The 20,775-nt window shown below is 36.6% G+C and overlaps 1 protein-coding gene across 2 annotated transcripts in view; it reads right to left on the bottom strand.

Annotated features, from left to right (window-relative positions):
• EML6 (EMAP like 6) overlaps positions 1 to 20,775 on the bottom strand; it is a 124,453-nt gene that overhangs the window by 9,423 nt on the left and 94,255 nt on the right. The window contains exons 24-35 of one of the 2 annotated variants that reach the window (XM_032183833.1): positions 19,537 to 19,625; positions 18,696 to 18,872; positions 18,384 to 18,585; positions 18,039 to 18,165; positions 9,196 to 9,210; positions 7,906 to 7,914; positions 6,126 to 6,204; positions 4,907 to 5,036; positions 3,603 to 3,701; positions 2,352 to 2,372; positions 1,831 to 2,004; positions 510 to 718 (exon numbers count right to left, since the gene is read on the bottom strand). In XM_032183833.1, coding sequence (XP_032039724.1) covers positions 510 to 718; positions 1,831 to 2,004; positions 2,352 to 2,372; positions 3,603 to 3,701; positions 4,907 to 5,036; positions 6,126 to 6,204; positions 7,906 to 7,914; positions 9,196 to 9,210; positions 18,039 to 18,165; positions 18,384 to 18,585; positions 18,696 to 18,872; positions 19,537 to 19,625 — 1,331 coding nt within the window. The remainder of the gene's footprint in view (positions 1 to 509; positions 719 to 1,830; positions 2,005 to 2,351; positions 2,373 to 3,602; positions 3,702 to 4,906; positions 5,037 to 6,125; positions 6,205 to 7,905; positions 7,915 to 9,195; positions 9,211 to 18,038; positions 18,166 to 18,383; positions 18,586 to 18,695; positions 18,873 to 19,536; positions 19,626 to 20,775) is intronic. The other variant, XM_032183834.1, reaches the window with a different exon arrangement.

Raw genomic sequence — 20,775 nt, 5'->3', positions numbered from 1 at the left:
GCGGATGGATGGTTAGGAAAAAGGATTTTTTTTGAATTGGTGATTTCTGTAATTTATGCTTAATTTTTGTGAAGGTAATTTGTATGGAATTTCTGGATGAAGCAGAAGCTATTTCAGACCATGGTAACAAAGTAACACTGCTTTTTCACTGTTAATATGCATTGTTTTCCGTAACTATGAAATCTAAACCATAGAATTGCGGTTCCTTACTGAACAGTTGGGGTCACTAGCATATGTCATACCAAACAAAAAAAAAGGTTGCAGAGCCTATACACAAAATTACAATATAATGCACCGTCATTAATAAAAAACGTTCTCTGACAGAGAAACCCAACCTGGTTTAGAAAACTTACATGGATATCTAAAGGCGTACAAGTATCACATTAAAAGTTTAAGTACTAAGCAAGAACTCCCATGGTTTTGCACGGGATTTCAACAAAAGGAAATTGACACTTGTAGTTTTAAGAAAAAGGTATTATAAAATTTTGTAGCAAGTAATTTGAACTTACTGCTCCGAAGGCAACAGAAAGCATGGTTTGCATTTTGGCATCTTCCATGGAACCAATGACTCCTTTCTTGTAAAGCAAAGCACTGCCAGCTAATGTCCAGAACTTCATGTGTTTTACTCCAACAGACACAAACTGAGTGTCTGAATCTGGGCGGAACTCTACAACAAATATCCTCTCCAGGTGTCCTCCCCTGCTAGCAACTTTAGCCCCTGTATAATTAGGAAAGGATAAAAATAGTTAATTTTATCTGCAAAACTAAGCTCTGATACGGTTTTATAAAATAAATTGACCTGGTATTGGATTAGAAAACTGTTTCAGATGCTGCAAGCTAAGCAAATCCCAACATTATTGTGTATGAAACATCTTAATTCATGCAATGTGCTTGATCCCTGCTTATTCCATTACATTTGGCAGTTTTAGGACCATAATAGCATGACTCGTCTCCTTTGTCACTGAAATAACAACACAGAAATTCTAAGTATCATCAGTAAGTTGCCATCTAGTGAAACACAAAGGGAAGCTGACACTCAAGAATTCGTGTTTCTGACTCTTTGAAAACACCTAGGCACCTGCATGCTGGCAACATCAGGCCAACAGCCACTACTAGAGCACTTTCAGAGATCTGGGCTCAAAGTCCACATGCACGAATTAAATCCAGTTTTTCTGCTCCAGAAAAAGCAGGCCAAAAAGATCAGCATTGCTACCACTACTCTTAAAAAGCCTTTAAAGCACAGTAGGACTACTGCATTTCCTGAGAAACCTGCTCTGTTCAGGGACATTGGACATTCTTTAAGCGCATCTTTTTGATATAACTACTCACAGCAATTAGGAAAATGTAATGCCTGCTCCTGAAGTGGAGGAGACAGGCAGTAAGCACAGGTATGTGCAGGGATAACTAAAAATCTGTGGAATTTTTGAAGTAAAGCAGGGAAACATCTGATGAGCTGAGACCCTCCCCTTCTGCCCTCCTGAATTTCCAAAGGTGATAATTCTTTTCTGGAAATGACTTTCCAAAGGCCTAACTACTGCATACAATTTCAAGTCCAAGCAGTTTCAGAGGAAAAAAAAAATAGTTTCCTTAATTTTATAGAATTTTATATTAAATGTTCTTTCCTTAATTTACTTCTATTCATAACAGAAATTTAAAATTCATTTTCTTGTTAGTATTTTCTAGCACATTGTTATCTCATTTCAGTGAGTTTTTAACTTTTATGGAGCCATGACACTTGGAGTAAGAACACCAATGCCAAGGGCTTGAAAGGAAAACTAAAGAATTGTACTCAGATTTGCTAGGCTGAAGGAATGTGTTTTCAAGAGTTACCTTCTTGCCATCTCCACACTGTGATAGTATGTTCTGGATCAACTCCCACTGAAACCAGAAGTTTGCCAGTTGCACTGAAGTTGACATAGTTGACCCCTTTGGTATGGAAGCAACGTAGCATTGAAATTGTTTGCTTACTCATAGCATCCCATATATGAATTGTGGGAGTTGTACCTAAATGTATAAAGATGTATTAAAAGAGAATTAATTCAGCATGTCAGAAGCTTCAATGCAAAATACGCATTTTTGCGAGAACATTTAACCTAAACAGACACTTATTATTATTAAGATTAACACTACTCAAAAAAATCGTAAGAACTTGCAAAAAACACAGGGGGAAATTATTGTATTTCATGAAGACAAACTCTAAAAGAACAACATAACATTTATGAAGAACATCATGCAAAAGAAATTGTCTGTAGATGTTTCGCTTGTATCCGCGATTCACACAGATACAATGAGGTAACATGAGACTTTTACATAACTCTGCTGACCAAGATTCACAAACAAATCAGCCTTACCTGTAAATTCTGTCATATCACCTGCATTGTGAGAGCAATGGCAAATGAGGAAGCACCAAGGGAAAACAATAGGTGAAATAAGTCATGTTTCTAATGCTGAAGTGCCAGCATCAGCACAAGAAGGAAAAAAATTAAAAAAATTGAAAATGGATATGGATTAAATCAACAAAACAAATAAGCAGGAATATTGTTGAACTTTTTTGGGTATATTGTCTTTTATACACAAATATAGCAACAATATTTAGTACTTTTCATTTTAAAATTGGCATTTAAAAGAAATGTTAAAGGCATGCAGTTTTTAAAATTTACTAACTAAATCTAAAATGAATCTACAGTTATACAGGATATCAATGAAAATCAGAAACACTGATTTCATGGGCTCTTACTGACAGAAAAAGGGGCTTTAACAGACATCTGTTCTACATCACAGAAATCAGTATTTTGAACCACAGCTCTGACTGTCTTGATTTTTGTGTTTACGCGACAATCAAATTGAAAGTGACAGCACTCAGTACAGGTGGCAAAGATGGTTTGTCACGGTGTTCATCTACTACCATTTTTCTGTCTCATTGTTAAATTACTTACTACAGAAGTTATGGACTTGAGCATCCTTCCAGAGTAAAATGACTCCATTATTTTTCATTAAATTAATTACCCTATTTGGGACAAATGATCCTGCATATTTCTGCATAGTGTTTACACCTGGAAAAGGACTAATGAATTTAACAGGACTCCTTATTTAAATAATAAATTCTTCAATACTTATGGTTTTAGGATCAGCCCTTATTTGTGCCATAAATTCTGCAGACGTTTCACTCTAATTCTTTCCTTTTCTGTATAGCTTTTGTAGTTCTCCACAGGAAATGTTTGTTATTGTATTTTCACAGCTAAGCATTTTACTGCTAAACAGTGCCTTGGATACAAGAAGGAAAGAGGGAATTCTGGAAATCTTATGATTACAAATTAATGAGTTGATTTAGTGCAGTTTATAAAAACTTGCTTTCTGAAATAGCATTTTATTACAGTTAACTCTAAAATCTAGTGACTCACAATCAGAGATGAAACTATTGCAGGTAGACTCAAATCATAAGAAAATCCTGAGGCTTTATTATCTCTTTAAAATCAAATTAAAAAAATTGAGGACAGTAACAGTGGCAAGTCCTGGTAAAATTCCTACACAGAAAAGCCCAAAATAAATCAGTGCCCCTGATAATTCTTGAGTAAAACTTTATTATATGGAGAGTCACCTACCGATCTGACTGGTTGCCACAATATTTTTATACTTTGGGTGCTGATTCACAGTTAGGCAGAGAATGTCATCAGTATGCTCCAGGTAGAAACTCTGACTACCTAATAAAATTCAAACATGGTTTTATTTATGACGGTATCAAAGAAAGAACCACAACTGAAGCCAAGAACATTTAAGCAGCTTGATGCTACGCTCATACTGTGCTCTCTAAGGGATATTTGGAAGGAGAGCAGTAAGTATGTTGAAAACTGCTTTGCTTTCATTCCCAGGCACCATTACCAAATGCACTATGAATGTAATCACTAACACATACATATAAAAGCAGTATTTAGTAAACTAGCTATGTCCAGGAAACCAGGACTCAGTCCAAGAATCATCCTGTAGCCACCTGTAACTGCAAGAAAAAAACAAAACTGGCAAACACACAGACCAGGTTTCCTGCTTAATTGAAGTAGTCAATGGGAAGTGAAGAGGAGAAGAAAACCCTGGGAAGTTTATGCTCTGCACTGTTCTCCCAAGGGGAATGGCCCAGAAAGAAAAGCCGAGACCATGCTTCCCAGCTCTATGGGTCAGAGGCTGCGTTAGGGCAAGAGTCCCCCAGGGTTAGCAGATGTGACCGCTTTTCTGTCTCTGCCTCTCCTCGGCAGCAGAGCCGCTGAGTGCTCATTTGGTTCACTGTTGCACCAAGAGGGAAGAGAATAAAGCCAGAATTACTGGCTTTGTTTCTTAAGATATATGGAGAACATGGAGTTGTTGGTGCTACAACTCAGAACTAGCTAAGTTGTGTGGTGTTTTTTGTTTGTTTGTTTTCCCATTACCCAAAAAGTCAGGGAATATTTCTACTCCTTCCAAAGAACAGTTTACTCACATTGCATTGCATCAAAATGTATTCTTCCCCGGAGTATGCCTTTGCTAAAATAACTCAGAATGAAAAAGTGAATTTTATCGCTCCTAAAATTTTAAGGTTGATCAACATTTCACATCTCAGGCACTCCCCTCTGAGAAAACAATTCCTATGTCTTCAGTGTGGATCTTGGCAAGGCCTAACTGCAGAAATAAGACAGTTTTCCTCACGTTTCCGAACAGAATCTCATACCTCCTGAAAGGAATAGGATAGCTCTACAGGATGACCTGAATAGCAGAACTTGTCAGATGGAGAAATAGCCATTGAAATTACTTTGCATTATTTATCAAGATGCAGAATGTGAAAAACTTGCAGGAACGTTAAGAAACTATGACTTTCATACAGAAATGTTTCGTTTTTACAGTAATTTTTGTCTCAAAGTACTGTTTCAAGTTGAATTACCAGTAGAAAGATTTTGAACTATGCCTGCTGCAGCTGTGTGGAAAATAATATCAGCACCATCATTTAGGTAATGAAGGTTGTTGCGACAATCAAATCCTCTGTATCCAAAAACATGGTCTAAAGCCAGCTCCTAGTCAAATGAAACAGAAAGAAAGAATAAGAATGAAACAGAAGAATAAAAAAGAAGGTTAGAGAGTTTGAATCACATAAGTCCAGAAGTCATTGCACAAGACACAAGTATCTTGTAAAAGCAACAACAACAACAAAAAAATCCAGTAATATCTACCCCTGATAAGTATATGCGACTCTAAAAAGGGTCCAATTTTATTAACCTTTGCATCATAGTTTCATATCTATATAGAACATCTGCTATTTACAAATATCTTTACTTCTAATTGAAGTCTTCAAAATAGACCAAATTCTGACATTAAGGTCCTTATGAGAAGCAAAGGCAGGCTATAAGCAACTCTGTAACTAAAATATTAATCAGAGGTGTCTCAGACATTTCATCTTACAATGAGCATTGTCAAGGAAATTTCCTACAGAAAAATACTGCTGGTCAATGGATTGTTGTTAGATTTGCTGTTATAGCAAATGGATCTTAATGGATCTGTCCCAGACACAATTACAGCTTACTTTGAACAATGTGAATGACAGTGACCAAGCAACTGTAAATTGTTCACACAGTCCAGAGAATATTCCTTGATCAGCATATTTCATGGACGTTCCACATAGCTGAGGGGAGTGGAGGGGAGGGCCTACAGTTTGAGGAAGATGGTATGTCCGCAGATAAATAAGCAAAGTTCATAATTCAAAATAATGCAATTTTTGTAATTCAAAATAATGCACATGATTTTGTATGTGCAAAAGTGCCATTTCTGACTGGATTTCCATTAGGGTTATTTAGTGAGTGTGAGTTCTGCTGCGGATGAACATACACCTTAGCTGTACATGTCCTTCAATATAATACACAAATTTTGGGTGTGGAAAGATCTGTTGTTACAGGTAAGCTTCAATACCCTGAATCCAAGTTTTCTTTCTGCCAGAGGTTGCTGGCTATCACGTCTTCTGGTGTTTGCTGTCAGTGCTGAGAACAGTACTTAGAAGTTTCTTTCCCTTTTCTTTTGCCTATAAACAACTTCAGCTGTGCTCAAAATAGGGATGAATTTCACCCAGCGCATATTACTTCCAAAGCAAATTAATAAATATTAAGTCTGACCTCAACCAGTTTCTTTTTTTTGTTGATATTGTTCTTTTGCAGTTTTTCAGGTTGAGGAGCAGCTCTGCTAACTGGCGGCCTGAAACAGACATATGTAAAAAAGACCATCAGTATATTTGAAAGCAAAACTAATCCTGTAAAACCATAGTATATGTTTTACAAGTGAACAAGAAATGGTCAATTGCAACTACATGTTTATTGCCTAGATTTTAGAGTTTCATAATAAACTAACAAAAATCATATGCATTTTGATAGATGGGAGCAGAAATAACATTCATGTAGATTTTGTGGATGAGTGGCAGAACAGACCATCTTACACCAATTTTTATTTTCAAATTCTAATGATTTAAATCCATAGGAAAGTCCTGGAATACCAACAGGTAGTAAATTTTTGCTTTCAGAAATGCTCTAAAAGACTTTCTATATCTGAAGTTAACCTTCCTCCAACTTCGCTTCTTCTGAGAAACCCCATCACAAAACCTTGATTTGACATTATTAAAATCTTCTCAAAATCACATTAAAGATACAACTATTACATTTTAGTCTGTGTAAGTCATTTATCAGTGTGAATTTTAAAAAGTCTAAGGCCAGCGAAGCATCTTTATATAATTACAGTTGCTGAAAGTAACTAAAAAGACAACACAGACTGAAAAAAATAAATTGTGCAAACAACAACGTCTGTTTCAACATCAGATAACACCTACTGTTATGGAATATACTAACTGTAAGGGAATAGGCTACAGTTAACAGAGAAATGATTATATGGGAGGCAGCAAAGGGTGTATTTGACTTGATGCTTCCGAGAAAAAAGAAGAGGCACAAACCTAACAGGAGTAGAGGGTGCTCAGCCTCTAGAAGTTCATGACCTAACAAAACCAAATGCCTGCTGCACTGCCTCCAGTCTGGATGACTATTAGGCTAATTTGAGCACAATTGTTACCCTTTTGTGGTAACATAAATCCAGGAGGCTAAATTCTAACCCTGTCAACAACAGAACAGACCCATAAAAATTGTACTGGATTATCAGAGAATTTAGCCCGTATAATTTTGGCCTAGATTTTTCATCACGTTTGATCAACTGTTATTTAGAAGATGGGTCTTGCTATAAGTTTGGAATAGAAGTGGGGATAGCAAAATAATAAAAACAGGTATTATGATTAAATGCTTGCTTCAAGACATCACTTGATGGCTACTGTTATTAATATGAAAAACAACACTGCATGCCTTTAAACTCCAATTGCAGATTCTAGAGACAGGGTTAAACAACAGGGTTCTGTAAGTAAAACCAAAACAAAACACCTGGCCTCAATTTATTTAATTGAGGCTTGAATCTGGAAAGTATTATTGCAGTTTAAGATTTCAAAAATGAATGAACTTGATACACATTATAAATGCTGTGGAATTTTGATTGTTCTTGTCCTTAAGCTGTAACTGCTACTAATTTTTATTTATTTATTTATTTATTTATTTATTTTTCCCCAAAAATCATTTCAGAAGAGTGAAATACCTTTTGCTTAGCAGGAACTGATTTTTCTACAATTGCATTTTTATGAAAGCTACTAAAGACAACATTTGACAAAATGCATAGCTAGAACATATTGCTAAGTAATTAGAATACTTATTGCAGGAATAGGTAGCTTGAAAATCTGAGCTCTAAAAAAGACACAACAGAACTGAAAGTAAACAGACCAACCCACTTCTCAAGCAAACAAACTCACTAAGCCCTAGCAAAGTACATTATTAGATCTTTTGACATTAAAAGAGTAAAAGAGTTAGTTACCTTGATCCCCTTGTAAGCAGCAAACAAAGTCAAGTAAGAAACTTAATACAGTTTAGGTGTACTTCTGACCACTTTACTCATGCACAAGCATTTTTAGAGTTGATCAGTCATTCCCGTGTGGCACAAAACATGCTATTCAAGCATGCCAGCAAAAACTAAAACAGAAATTAAAGAGTGCACCAGTCTACAAATTCAGAAACTTCATTCCCTGGCATTACTGGGTATATTCTTAACTCAGGATCCTATAGGACAGGGAAGGGAAAAAAAGGAAGCTACATAAATGCTTCCTGCACACTTTATGGTGAAGGAGAATGTGATTCCATGTGTTTCTTTATTTACAGGTGCCTAACAGGAATGGCAACTGGTAGAACTTAACATTCTTATAAGCACTGTTAAAGAGTTTCACACAATGGATGCTTGTTCTCTATCCTAGTTCAGCTTGCAATTTAGCCTGATAATTGTTCTCTGGTAGGCCAACTTATGTACAGGGACAGCTTGTACTTTTTGTTCACAGGGAAACAAGTACCTTTATTTTCTCTGGAAGTGGTCAATCAAGTTGTGTTACATAACCATCAATGGTAATTGGACCAAATAGCAGTGCACTCACCAGTAGAGAAGGGATGGAGGAAATTATTATAAAACTTAATTCTCTTGCAAAATAAAAACACTATGCAATGCTAGAACAGAAAAAGCACTTTCAGCCCAGATTTATTAAGGCCTTTGAATCAACACATATAAAAATAATGATTTTTTTTCCTGTATGCCTCCTGCTCTTTTTTCTGTTTTAGTGTAATTTTAAAATGGATCATTTTCACAATTCTTTACCTTGGCATATCTGTTGAAGTTTATGACAAGAGCAAGCCAAAAACTTTTATGAAAGCAAGAGAACACTACCACTATGGCATGACTAATAATCACTAGATAGTAAACATGAGATTTAATTTGGAAACGTACACACACACTTTTATATATGTATCTATTCACAGTACACATAAACACAAATGTTGTGTGCATTCATATATACATACACATGTATATATACACACATACGCATTCATTGCCTTATTATCACCTTGATTAAAGAAACATAAAGCAGCATCAATTTGACTTTTGTTTTTAACAAGTCTATGACTAGACCTAATTTATTTTGATAAATAGGATGGCAGTGTCAAGACAAGAAATTTGCACTATAGGACACTGCATATATTTACCCTTTGTGGCTTACACAATCTACATTGTACATTCACAGCAATCTGTGCTTTTTCTGTGCTGTGTGTTGTTAGTACTTACTTGACAATTCCCTGCCTCCAAAGGAAAGCAAGTTAAAACATAATACAAGTATTAACGGTTTCTTTCCAGTAATGTAAAATAAACGTTCTTATGTTAGGTTATGTTATGGGGTGAATGAGTTCCAGGAAAGGTAAGATAGTCAGACATTAGAGGGGTTTCAGTCCTTAAGATACTGTGAATACAGCAAATAATATTTCTGTTACTGATGATTACCTTATTATATGCTTACACAACTATGCATGGTTATAAATCAGTGAGCTGCCTCCAGATTTGATTTAAATTGACCAAATCTCACCCACTCTCTTTACAGGTCTTAATGCAGAAAAGGTGCAAGTGACAACTCACTCGCTCTCACCTGACAAGTAAGGCTATCTGAAGTGGCCAAGACCAGTGAGTAGAAAGAGCCTAAATCCTGAGTGGGACGTACAGGCAGCACTAGGACAGAGAACAACAGTTGGACGTACCAAAAGCTGGGCAGGGGACAGGGAATGGGCTTTTAGATGAGTGGGGCACCTTAAGGAAGATGCAGTCTTTGAGAATAGGATGTCAAAGTACACAAAAAAAGCTAGATGCATTTAGATAGAAAATATAGGAGAAAAAAAGCAAACCAACAAAATTGTTATGATAAATTCCATGGGATAGGGATAACCAACATGTTTTTACAGCACATGGGGTAACCGCTCTCTGAAGAGAGACGCCTCCTGCATCTGTAGCAAGTTGGAAGGAAAACAAATATTCCCTTCTGAGGCCAATGGGAACAGAATTGGACCTTCAGAAACAATGCTGCATGAAAGCAACAAACACTGATGTTTGGAGAAGGGACAGATGGACAAAAATGCCGTGACACTGAGAAAGTGACAGGTGGGGCCCAGCAGGGCTGGGCAGAGGAAAAGCGTAAGAAAGTTCGACTAGGAGGTTAAGGCGTGCATTTAGCTGGCTGCTAACTGCAGAGGGAACACAACTGGATGCTAGACAAAAATAAAAATGCACAAGGACTGCTCCCAGGAAGAGAAAGCAAAGGTCAAAGTGAGGTAAGATGATCTACTAGTACATTTGCTTGGATGAGAGAATTAAAAACCCAAGATTCAAAAAAATGAACTTCATTTCAGAAAAAAAAATTGCAAAGGGCTTTGGAAAGCACGTTTCCACCAGCTAACAGGAAGGGGCCTCCCAAGAGCTCTAAAACTGCTGCAAAACTCCTAGCTTTAAGGAGAGACTCTGTGAATTCTAAACCTTTGGATTTTCCCATCTCAACATACACACTAGTTTCATATATAACTTTTACTGCTTCTGCTTTCCTTTACATTTTGTAAATATCATGAGAAAACAAAAAAAAGAACAGTATTCAACATGAAGGTATCCTACTTTTTAATACAGTAAATCAAAACAAAACTGAAAAACAAAATCAAAACAAAACTAGAGGGAAATATCAATTGCAATCTGAATTATTTTTAAAAGCATAGCACTGAAAAAGCCTTAGCGTGGTTATATTTATCATTTCACATGTATGCTGATGCACTCTTTAAAAAAAAAAAAAAAAAAGGGTATTGCAGAACATATGGTGGTGATAGCCATTTTCAAGTTTCTGTAAGGGAAGCTGGTCACTGCATTCACGTGTTATTCTAGTCTCCAAATGTGAAACAAGCAGAAAAGCAGATTAGTAAGTACAATCAGTTCTGAATGAAATCTGAAGGCCTTTATTTTTGAACAAGTTCATTGTTCTAAACATCTTGTGAAGTTGTTATTTTAAGTAACTATTGCAGATAGTCTGGCTCTAGTGCACAGAGATGTGTCATACACAATGCACTGCATAGACAGGACTGTCTGGAAGATCCCTCGGCCACCTGTTCACCTGTTTGCTGAATCGAGCTTCAAGGAACACACTGTAACACGCTTTAGGCAAAATCTAATTTTCTGTCTTTGAGCTAAAAAGTTTAGAGTACCTCATATCATGAGGCTTCGGGAGATCTCTCTCTATATACTACCAAGGCTCCAGCACCAACCCAATTTTATCATGTTCTGTGAAGTCTCTCTTTTCTCAGGCTTCCCTCAGGGTTTATGATCAAGTCTGAGCAGAAGTCTTTTCTATGTTTCATTTTTCCTTACATAAATTCTGGCACATTTTGCAGCTGTGCTCACTGTGTAAGTATAAACATTCAACCAATAGCTTATGGAGAACTTTGGGGCTGGAGGTAGAACACAACAGGTGGACACATTAGCATCCTTCCCCTGTGTAACATAACATAAGCTGTATCAGAAACAATACCTTTTCAATCCTTCCTGGAATACAACCCCCACAGCAAAAAGCCCTCAAAATGCCTGAATATTTCACATCCACCTCGCTGTGGAGAGCATTTCTCACTTTCAGACAGAGAAATGTTGGGAACATGTGCACTGCAACAGTATTGGCATCTTGCAGTTCCACACTCACCAAGTGTCACACAAATGCAAAAGACCTCTGGGCCAGCTTTGTGCTGACCTGTGGGAGAAGCAAAATTGACCCCAAGTTCAACAGGTTAGCAGGAACTGTGAAAATATCAGGCACAATGTGCTCAAGCCTTGGGGACAACTGTGACGAAATCAGCATGCTGCCAAAAACATTTAGGATGCATTAACTTGACATAATGCTGTGAGAAAGTAAAAGTGAATATTCCAAAGGATGCTACTCAAACAGTGGTGAAACTTGTGCTGAAATAAGCCAAAAGTTATTTTCTCCACCTCAAAGATGTGTTTTTCCAGACACATTTTGCATCATTCCCACCTACACATAAATACCACACAGATTCACATTCAAAGCTTTTACACTGCACCTGCAAAAGTGTGCATGTAAAAGTGCATGAGCAAATTTTGTAACCATATGCCTAATATTTCACTTTATGATACAAAGGTTTGTACCGCTTGGAGGTAACTTTGGAAGCTTACATAATTTGGCTCATATTGTTGTAAAGAAATAAACAATCAAAATAAAAATGTTTGAAAAGAAAAAATCCAAGTTCTTACTTCTTATCAGAACATATGGTTACAAATGATGCACAATAACACACTTCGGAACAAGCTCTGAGACAGGTAACTCACGGAAAGTGAGACAACCCATATGTTAAGGAAACAGAAAACTAGACAAACATGCTAATGTTGCTTTTTGTTTTCTACACATTCAACCTGCTTAAAAGGGTTTTCCATCACCAGGTATGTTACAAGTTTTCAGTTTATGTAGAGTCATGCAAATCAAACTAAATGAAAGCTGCAAACACAGGACATATGTTAGCGGTTAGTAGAATGCAAAATGCAAATATATCTTTGTCTTTTGTATTAGTAACATAAATACAATCTTTATGCAAGCTTGTTTTACTTCTTATTGTATAAATTCTTTGCCAGTTAATATGGTCCAGTTAAAAAGTTAGCCCTTATCTGAAATAAAGCACAATTCCTATGTAACACACAGTATAGCTTACAATTGTCCTGGATTGTCTGAGACAGTCCCACCATTGACCAAGTGGTCCCGCGGTGTGGGAGCACTGCTCTTGGAGCTCCCACACCGTGAGACTGCTCCTGCAGCACCTCTCATTGGCACCCTGCTTCTGTATCATACAGGCAGAGCAAGGAAGAGGATGCCAATCAGAGGAGCAAAAAAGGAAGAGAAAAAATAAGGGTGGGGGGAGGATAGGAAGACAGACATGGAAAGGGAGAAGAAGAAAAACAAGAAGGTTGGGGAGAGGAGAGAGAAACAACAATCAATTAATTATCTTAACCAAACGGACAAACTAATACAACTGCAAGACATTTAAATACTGTTCCTCAGCCTCATCACTCCTGTAACTGCTGACAGGGACAATAAAACTTGGGTTCCTCATGAAAATAATAAACCTTGGGTTCCTCACGGTTAATTTAAAATCCTGCAGATAAAATTTTTCATGCAACTTTTACGTTCGTGCAAGACATCTGCAGACTGATTATTATTTTCTTACATAAACAAGTAAGACAGGACAAGTACATTTGATAAAGAGCTCTCATTTTCTTTTCTAAGGTGGCACCTTCATATTATCTCCAAGTTTGTCATTTTTTGCCCTTTATAATAATGACATTTCTCCTCCCAGTTTGCTTTGGGGCCCAGAACCCTGGAGATCTAGAGAAGGCCAATGTCATACTGATTTTTTTTATTTTGCAGGATTGTGTTAAGCACAGAGTACATGCTAAGTAGTGAAACGGAGAGCACGGCAGCTGCTCAAAGTCACAGGTATCTTGTATCAAGTATCATGTCAAATCTGTCCTCCAACCCTCCTCCCCATGATGGGGGAGAGCAGAGACAAGAACTGCTGGCTCCTCTCTTCTGCCAAAAAGATAGTAGAGTAAGTCTTTGTATTAATTTACAGAGAGTCATTTGTGAATCACTGATTCCTTTCCAGAAGGCTGGTGGTTGTTGCATTGTTGCAAACTTTTCCCTACACAACTCAGCACTGCCTGCATCAGCTCTCAACCATATGCTTCCAGCTCGGCAGGTGACACAATACAGTTCTTTTGATCAAACTCATCTTGCGTTGTACAATGATTGTTATTTCTATAGAGGCTAAGTACTTTGTGTTTTTCTGATACACCATTCTTATTATGAAGTTACAGTCCTGTAAGCTTATCCTAGCAAACCCCAAAGTTAAAATTCCATATTATAAAGAAGAAAATGTAGCTACAATAAAGAGGAAAATAAAACAGTAATCTTGCACAAAAACAGTCTACTATGTATCACATCACATTTGAAGGTTATTTGTGTTTATAAGCAGGGAATTAACTTGTAACAATTCACCTTCTAAATATTTTTATTTAAAGAAAGAAACAGTATGAGCTTAAAGTCCTTGACCCCAAGAAGCAGCTCAAAGCTATAGTTCCAGCTACTCCCCTCTGGTTTTGGAGTTGGAGCTGGAAACACTCTCCTTTTGCCTCTCTCTTCTTCTTTTTTTTATTTTTTTATTTTTATTTTTTTTTTTATTTTCTTAAATTAAACTTACTTTGCTTAATTTTGTGTTTCTATCCACCATACCTATGAACAGCTCACAATTTTCCCTTCTTCTTTCTCAGACACATAATGAAAACACAACAAGGAGGACACATCTTGCAGCGTTATGCAATGACATAAACTGGCAGTTTTTGAGGTCTTGTGATTCACTCACTCCTAACTTAAATGGCCTTTCAGCTTGTAACATAATTTTCAAAATTTGCATAATGTTATCAATCTGAGAGCATGTAGTTGCATTTATTTGCAGAGTCTGCAAATCCCAACAGATGCACAACCCTTGATTCATTTTGGGGTCTTCATACAGACATACGACACTATTATTAAGAAAGATTTAAGATTTGTTACTTGGAGTATTTTCTCCAGACAACCCCCTCAAGACTACCAGGTTTTCCCACGTACCTGCCTGAAAGAGAATAGAAAACATCCTCCTGGTTCCCTTCTTCATATCTGAAGGGACTGGGAGAGGCTACTTCAGCAGTGCCTTTGCAGAAAATGTAAAGCTTTGCAAACTGGCCTCAATATTACTCGTTGCCATCTCACTCAACCCAGTGCACAGAGATTTCAAGACTCCACGTCCTGAAGACCTGCTGATTTAGAACTTTTCCTGGACTCTGACAACTGAGTACTTGTAGGCTTTTAATTTTGTCTGGCTCAATCAGCTGTCGCTTTAAACCCTTGTAGGTACAAAGAAAAGTCAGCCAACTGCTTTCGGGAAGCTTTTAGAACATGGTCAGACAAATCCTTCATTAGCTGCTGCATTCTTTTGTATTGTCAGAAAAGATGAAATCTGGCACAGCTATGAAACTTGCTTAATAATTCAACTGTCTTTGAGAGAATTCAGCTTCACCCTGAAGCATTCATAATTGGGACTGTCAAGATTCTGTATAAATTGCACACATATTAGTACAACAGTGGCCAAAAGTTGAAGTCTGACAATTGCAGTAACCAACACTTTAACCTCCACCTTCTGCATCCAAAACCCAGCACCTCTCACAACTTCAACTCTTATATCAGCACAACACCCTCAGCAACTGCAGTTTGCCTGTGTTTCACCACAAAACTTCTGCTTCTAATTATTTGGTCATAAATTCTAGAAATGTATATGAATCAGATGAAGAAAGGTAAGCAAATGTACTTTTGCCTCACCAGCTACATATGAAAAGTATGGCATCTTTTGACAAACTTATCAGAACAGCAAATTCCAAATACTGATGATGGCATTATGTTAAAGTAACTGAAGCTGAAAGAGTACATTAAAAAAAAAAAAAAAAACAAACACAAATGGGAATAATAATTGTGACCCTTTAGAAGAATACATGGTAAGGACAGTAATAAGGGCTTTTTCCAGCCATTTAAAAATGAAATACAAAACTGTTGATTATATAGCAATAGTACAAAGAAAAAAAATACAGAGAACATTTAAAACTACCTTCTTGCTCTCTTCAGTCCAGAGTTTATGGGATTGATTATTCCTTCAAACAGGCTACAGTATTTTTGTGTACAGTCATTACAAAAATCATTACAGAAATCGAAGGCAATCTCACTGCAGAGGAGGTGTCTACCCATTTAATTAGGCCCACCAGCTATAAGCAGAGTGGGCAGTGTGGAAACACTTGGTCATACTAGGGCAGCTTCCTGCTTAGGTGTTGGTTTGTGGTTTTGTATACAATGAAGCACATTTTCCTTGCATTATGGATTATCAATGTGACAAACGCGAGCCTGTTTCATTTGTCTCATCATGTGCTACTTTACTATATGTTTTATTAAGAAGATTGAAAAAGGCAAACTGCCTGTTTGTTTCAGGGTGTGCCCTCCTCCACAGCAATGAACCATGTTCAGCTGAATCAGCTTAGACTGTGAAAGCAGACAGACTCAAAATTTAGGAAGCCTGAAGTGTTTGTAACACACGGAGCTACTCCTCTGAGAAGCAGGGTACTTGCCTGCATCAGATAGCAGGCCCACAGCCAGGTTTCAGAGCAGGAAAACTTTCTAAGGGTTATGGTGATTTTTTGTCCTAATATGAAAAAAAAATAATGCTTATATTCATATTGTAGATAACTCACCAGTACAAAACAATTGTAAGCCTGGCTTAATTGGTAAATTTAACTCATTCTACATTTGCTTTTGCATCATCAAAGCAGAATAAAGCAGCTGGAAGGTACAAAGGTTTCTGGTGTAAAACATCTGGCCGTCCTATCATTGGCACTTGTTAATTCATGTGTAATAACAATTTAGCAGTACTCTCCCCCCTCAAAAAAAAAATCATTTTTAAGCTCAATCTCAAAATAGATAGATGTAGATAATGTGGTAGATAATATTCTTTTTTTTTTTTTTTTTACAGAAAAAATTGAAGGAACAAAGACTATATGAGTAAATGAGAAAAAAGAAAGAAATGTTTTTAAAAGAAGGGAAAGAAATGGTTATGGACCAACATTTATTGAAAAAAGCATTAGATGTCCTACTATATGTCTTTGTTAAAATGTCACAATGAAAAAAATAAAAGAGGGGGCAACATTTCTCACCTCATCTTCCAGACCCAACATTTGTTCTCAAATTATTCAAACACTGAGTGCAAAATTATTAACTATTTTCTGTCCCAACATTAGACAAAAGCAAGAAAATTCATAACAGAAAAGAACATTAACCACTTATAAAAAGAAATTCCATTGAAAGGAACTTCATGGATTCACAGTTTGAGTCAACTGGATACACACAGGTAGCCTCACTGTACAGGTTTTTATTCATGTTGTAACTCTCATCATTCATAGGCCCTAAACTTTCATAAAACTCCATGCCAAAAGGAAAGTATGACACCCACATTACCAATAAATGTCATAGCTCAATATGGAGCAAACTTTGAACAGACCTACTGTGCCTAGATCCAGTTCCAAATTACGAAGCAGAATGTACTTTACTGGTTATAGATCCTCCTGTTCTGTCCCAGCAGTGCTGTACCAGTTGGAGCTTTGACTCACTCACTCCCCTAAATCTCTCTTTCACTGGACCTCACCCTCTATGCTCAACTCTTCTGTCTGTACTGTCTCCTCTCTCCTCTTCACTACTCTTCTTGCAGCTTTTTCTTTTTTTTTTCTTTTTTTTTTTTTTTTTTTAACACTGTAACTCAGCCTAAGGACAACATGCGCCATGGGAAATTTCACTTTTAACCTGACAAAAGTATAAGCAACTGAAAATCTTTTAATGAAAATGTCACCAAAATCTTTAACTACATAGTATTATAGAATGGCTTGGGCTGGAAGGGACCTTAAAGATCACCTGTTTCCTACCTTCCTGCCATGGGCAGGGATGCCACCCACTAGATCAGGTTGCCCAGGGCCTCGTCCAACCTGGCCTTGAATACCTCCAGGGATGGGGCATCCACAGCTTCTCTGCGTAGCCTGTTCCAGTGCCTCACCACCCTCTGAGTGAAGTATTTCCTCCTAACCCCTCATCTAAATCTTCTTTTAATTTCGTATCATTCCCCCATCTTGTCATTAACTGACTGAGCAAAAAGAACAGCAATAAAATAGTATTTAAGAGCTCACGCTTTCACAAATGCCCTTTTGAAGACATGCATAGCTACACATACTAATTAGGAAAGAAAGTAACTGCTTATGTGAATAACAGAAGAAAACACAACACTCACAGGTGTTTTACTTACATATATATTCCCTTTACCATCACACTAACACATATTGTAGCTTACGAACAGCATTTCAAATGTTATCTTGCGAATTTTAAAACTCTTGTCATATTTCTAAAGACTAGTTTTAGTTGAAGGAAAAGAAATTCAAAAAAAATGCAATCCACATTTGGAAATTAATGCCATTGTGTGACATACCTCTCTTCGACTGAAACTTCCTTCAGCTGTTGATGTGGTTTTGTCCCTTCCATTTCTCGGATGCTTACTGCATATATCTTAGTGGTATAGTCAATTGCTTTTTCTCTTGCAACATCACTATCATACCCTTAGAAAAATAAAACATAAAACACATTAACAATGTTTCATAGTGGAAGACTACAAAAGAAGATCCACACCAACAGAAGAAAACAATCCTACCAAACTCTCCCTATACTGAACTTTAGCACGTGATTTTTATTTTTTTTCCCCACTTCAAACTAAATATTTGTGTGAGTTCTGTGGAATTAAGACCAGTAAAAATGTGTGTTATATAATCCTTTTTACCTCCATCTTCTTCTGCATCTGTGTCTGATTCTTCACTATCAACCAGCTTACTCTCCTGAATGCCCAAAAATTCTCTGGTCCAGATCATTAAAGCTGTATCAGCACCACCTACAGTCAGCAGCACAGAATCATTGTGTAACCACCGAACATTGGTTACCTGTGCACTGTGACCCACATACTTCTTGAATTTTGCATGTTGGCCCTGTAGTACAAAGAATTTGTGTATTAGCAGTCTGATGTATTATGAGCATCACCTTCCCTAATTCCTTTTCTCCTACAGTTTCTAATCTGAGAAATAAATACACTCATTACCTTTACTGGATATGAAAAAAGCTTCACAAAACCGAAGTCATCTCCCGTAGCTAATAGTGTTCCATCTTTTGTAAGAGTTGCTGCGTTTACAACGGTGACATCACTGTGCATAGGCCAAATTCCTTCACAAGTAGGACCTAGAACACATGTCCAGGTGTCCCACTCAATCTTCTCTATCTGCAATCAAAATTTCACCCAAAGACGTGATCTTAATACACATCCAATACACACTGTTTTAATGCTTATGTTTTTTGTGTGTCTGATATTAACTATTTTTAAAATGTTTTTTAGAAAGCATTCAGTGTTTTCAGCTGGATAGCACAAATTACACTTCTTTATCAAAAGGCTTAAAAGCAGCTTTAAACATTCTTACTTTCCCTGGATAAACATGATTTGGATACAAATCTTAAAGATTTTCTGAGGCACTAAACATTGGCAATTTTGTAGAACATTTATGCATCACAAATAATCAACAGGATTGAAAGCTAGGTCATACCATTTAAAGGTGGTTTATAAACTGCATGCACACTGATTACATAAAAAACAGGTGAGTGTTCAGGAAAGAGAATTTGGGGAAACAACTGCTATTAAGCAAGCTAAAATAAAATTTAGAGATACAAATAAAAACTTTAAAATTCTACTGTTTACAAATCCTATGAAAGACACTACAGAATGAGTAAGTAATTCTAATTCTAAACACTGTAAATATAGTACTTTAAAAGGAAAAAAATCCCATTTTAAAGACAAAATATGTTAACTTTCAACTGTCTAGAAAAGTAACTTTTGCAATAAGAAAAAATATATATAAAAAAAAAAAGAATCCAGTAAGCATAATTCATACCTCTGCAATTCTTATAATATGCCTTTTCCCTCTTGGTGCTTCAAAAAATAGTTGTTCCTTGGCACCAGAATTGACTTGCAATAGCTTTCCTGGATATGAAATAAGAATTTATTGTGAATCTTATTCATTATTATGAGTATTATGAACTTTCTTTTTATTGAACGAAGAAGTTTCTGGAAGTAAGCAAACAAATTATCCTCCAGAGAGTTATTCATAGCAAAAGTAAAGACAGAAGCTTAGAATCACTCTTGTAAGAATTTTACACTCTCGATTTCACTGCAGAGACAGAGTTTTAAAAACCATCCAACAATCCTGAGAAATTAGTCTCGCAGCAAATGGCTATCTTTTGAGAAGAAATATTTCATTTATGTTTTTATCATCGGAACAGTGGGAATTAAAAAAAATGCGCGACTATTAATTTTCATAAAAATTTTATAAGCCAGTTCTGCCAAAAGTGTAAAACGTTTTAGGCTCTTATCTATTTTGCTCTGCCTAACTAGTATGTAGTCCAGCTACACAAGAAAACGACCTTTAATATGAAGTTTACCATACCCACACAGATATTGTCATAACACGAAGATAATCTTGCATGTGATTGATAGTACGCTAGCAGCATTTGTGCATGAAGAAGCACAAATTGCTTTCAAATTTACTCTCTGTATTTATATACGTTTATTCTCACCAAAAAAAAGATCTGAATAGATTCTGAAAGGAGTTTAGCTCCTGTCATTGTCAGTGAACTTCCACAACACTAGTGTTAACAGGGGAAGTAGGGCTCCGACTCACAGGTGGTTTTGAACAGAATCATATTATGTTCAGGAAGGCTTATTTGAATGAGCTCATTATCAATCCTGTTAGACTTAATTAGTTGTGACAGTAATGCTCTCTAATTTCATTGCACTGATTGCCACGTAATGCTCAGCAAAGAAAAGAAATTGGAAATAAAAAGTGGGGAAAAAAAAAGGGCCACACAGTACGAAATTACAGAAGAGCAGGACAAAGAAAAGCAGTATTATGTTCGTAAGTGACAGTTTAGTCATATGTTGTTATTAGTGAATTACCTTGTACTCTGGTACAAGTGCTAGAAGTGAGAATGAATTCCCTCAGCAAACGTAATTGCACTGAACCCATACAGTGTTCGATGTTGATAAAGTATTTGCCTTAATAGTTACAGTTTGTTTTAGTAACTGGTACAAGAATGGTTACCACAGAATCACCTAGGTTGGAAGACACCTCCAA

This window comes from Aythya fuligula, chromosome 3, assembly GCF_009819795.1.
Source record: "Aythya fuligula isolate bAytFul2 chromosome 3, bAytFul2.pri, whole genome shotgun sequence".
Classification (NCBI taxonomy): domain Eukaryota; kingdom Metazoa; phylum Chordata; class Aves; order Anseriformes; family Anatidae; genus Aythya; species Aythya fuligula.
This window is presented reverse-complemented; position numbering and strand designations above follow the sequence as displayed.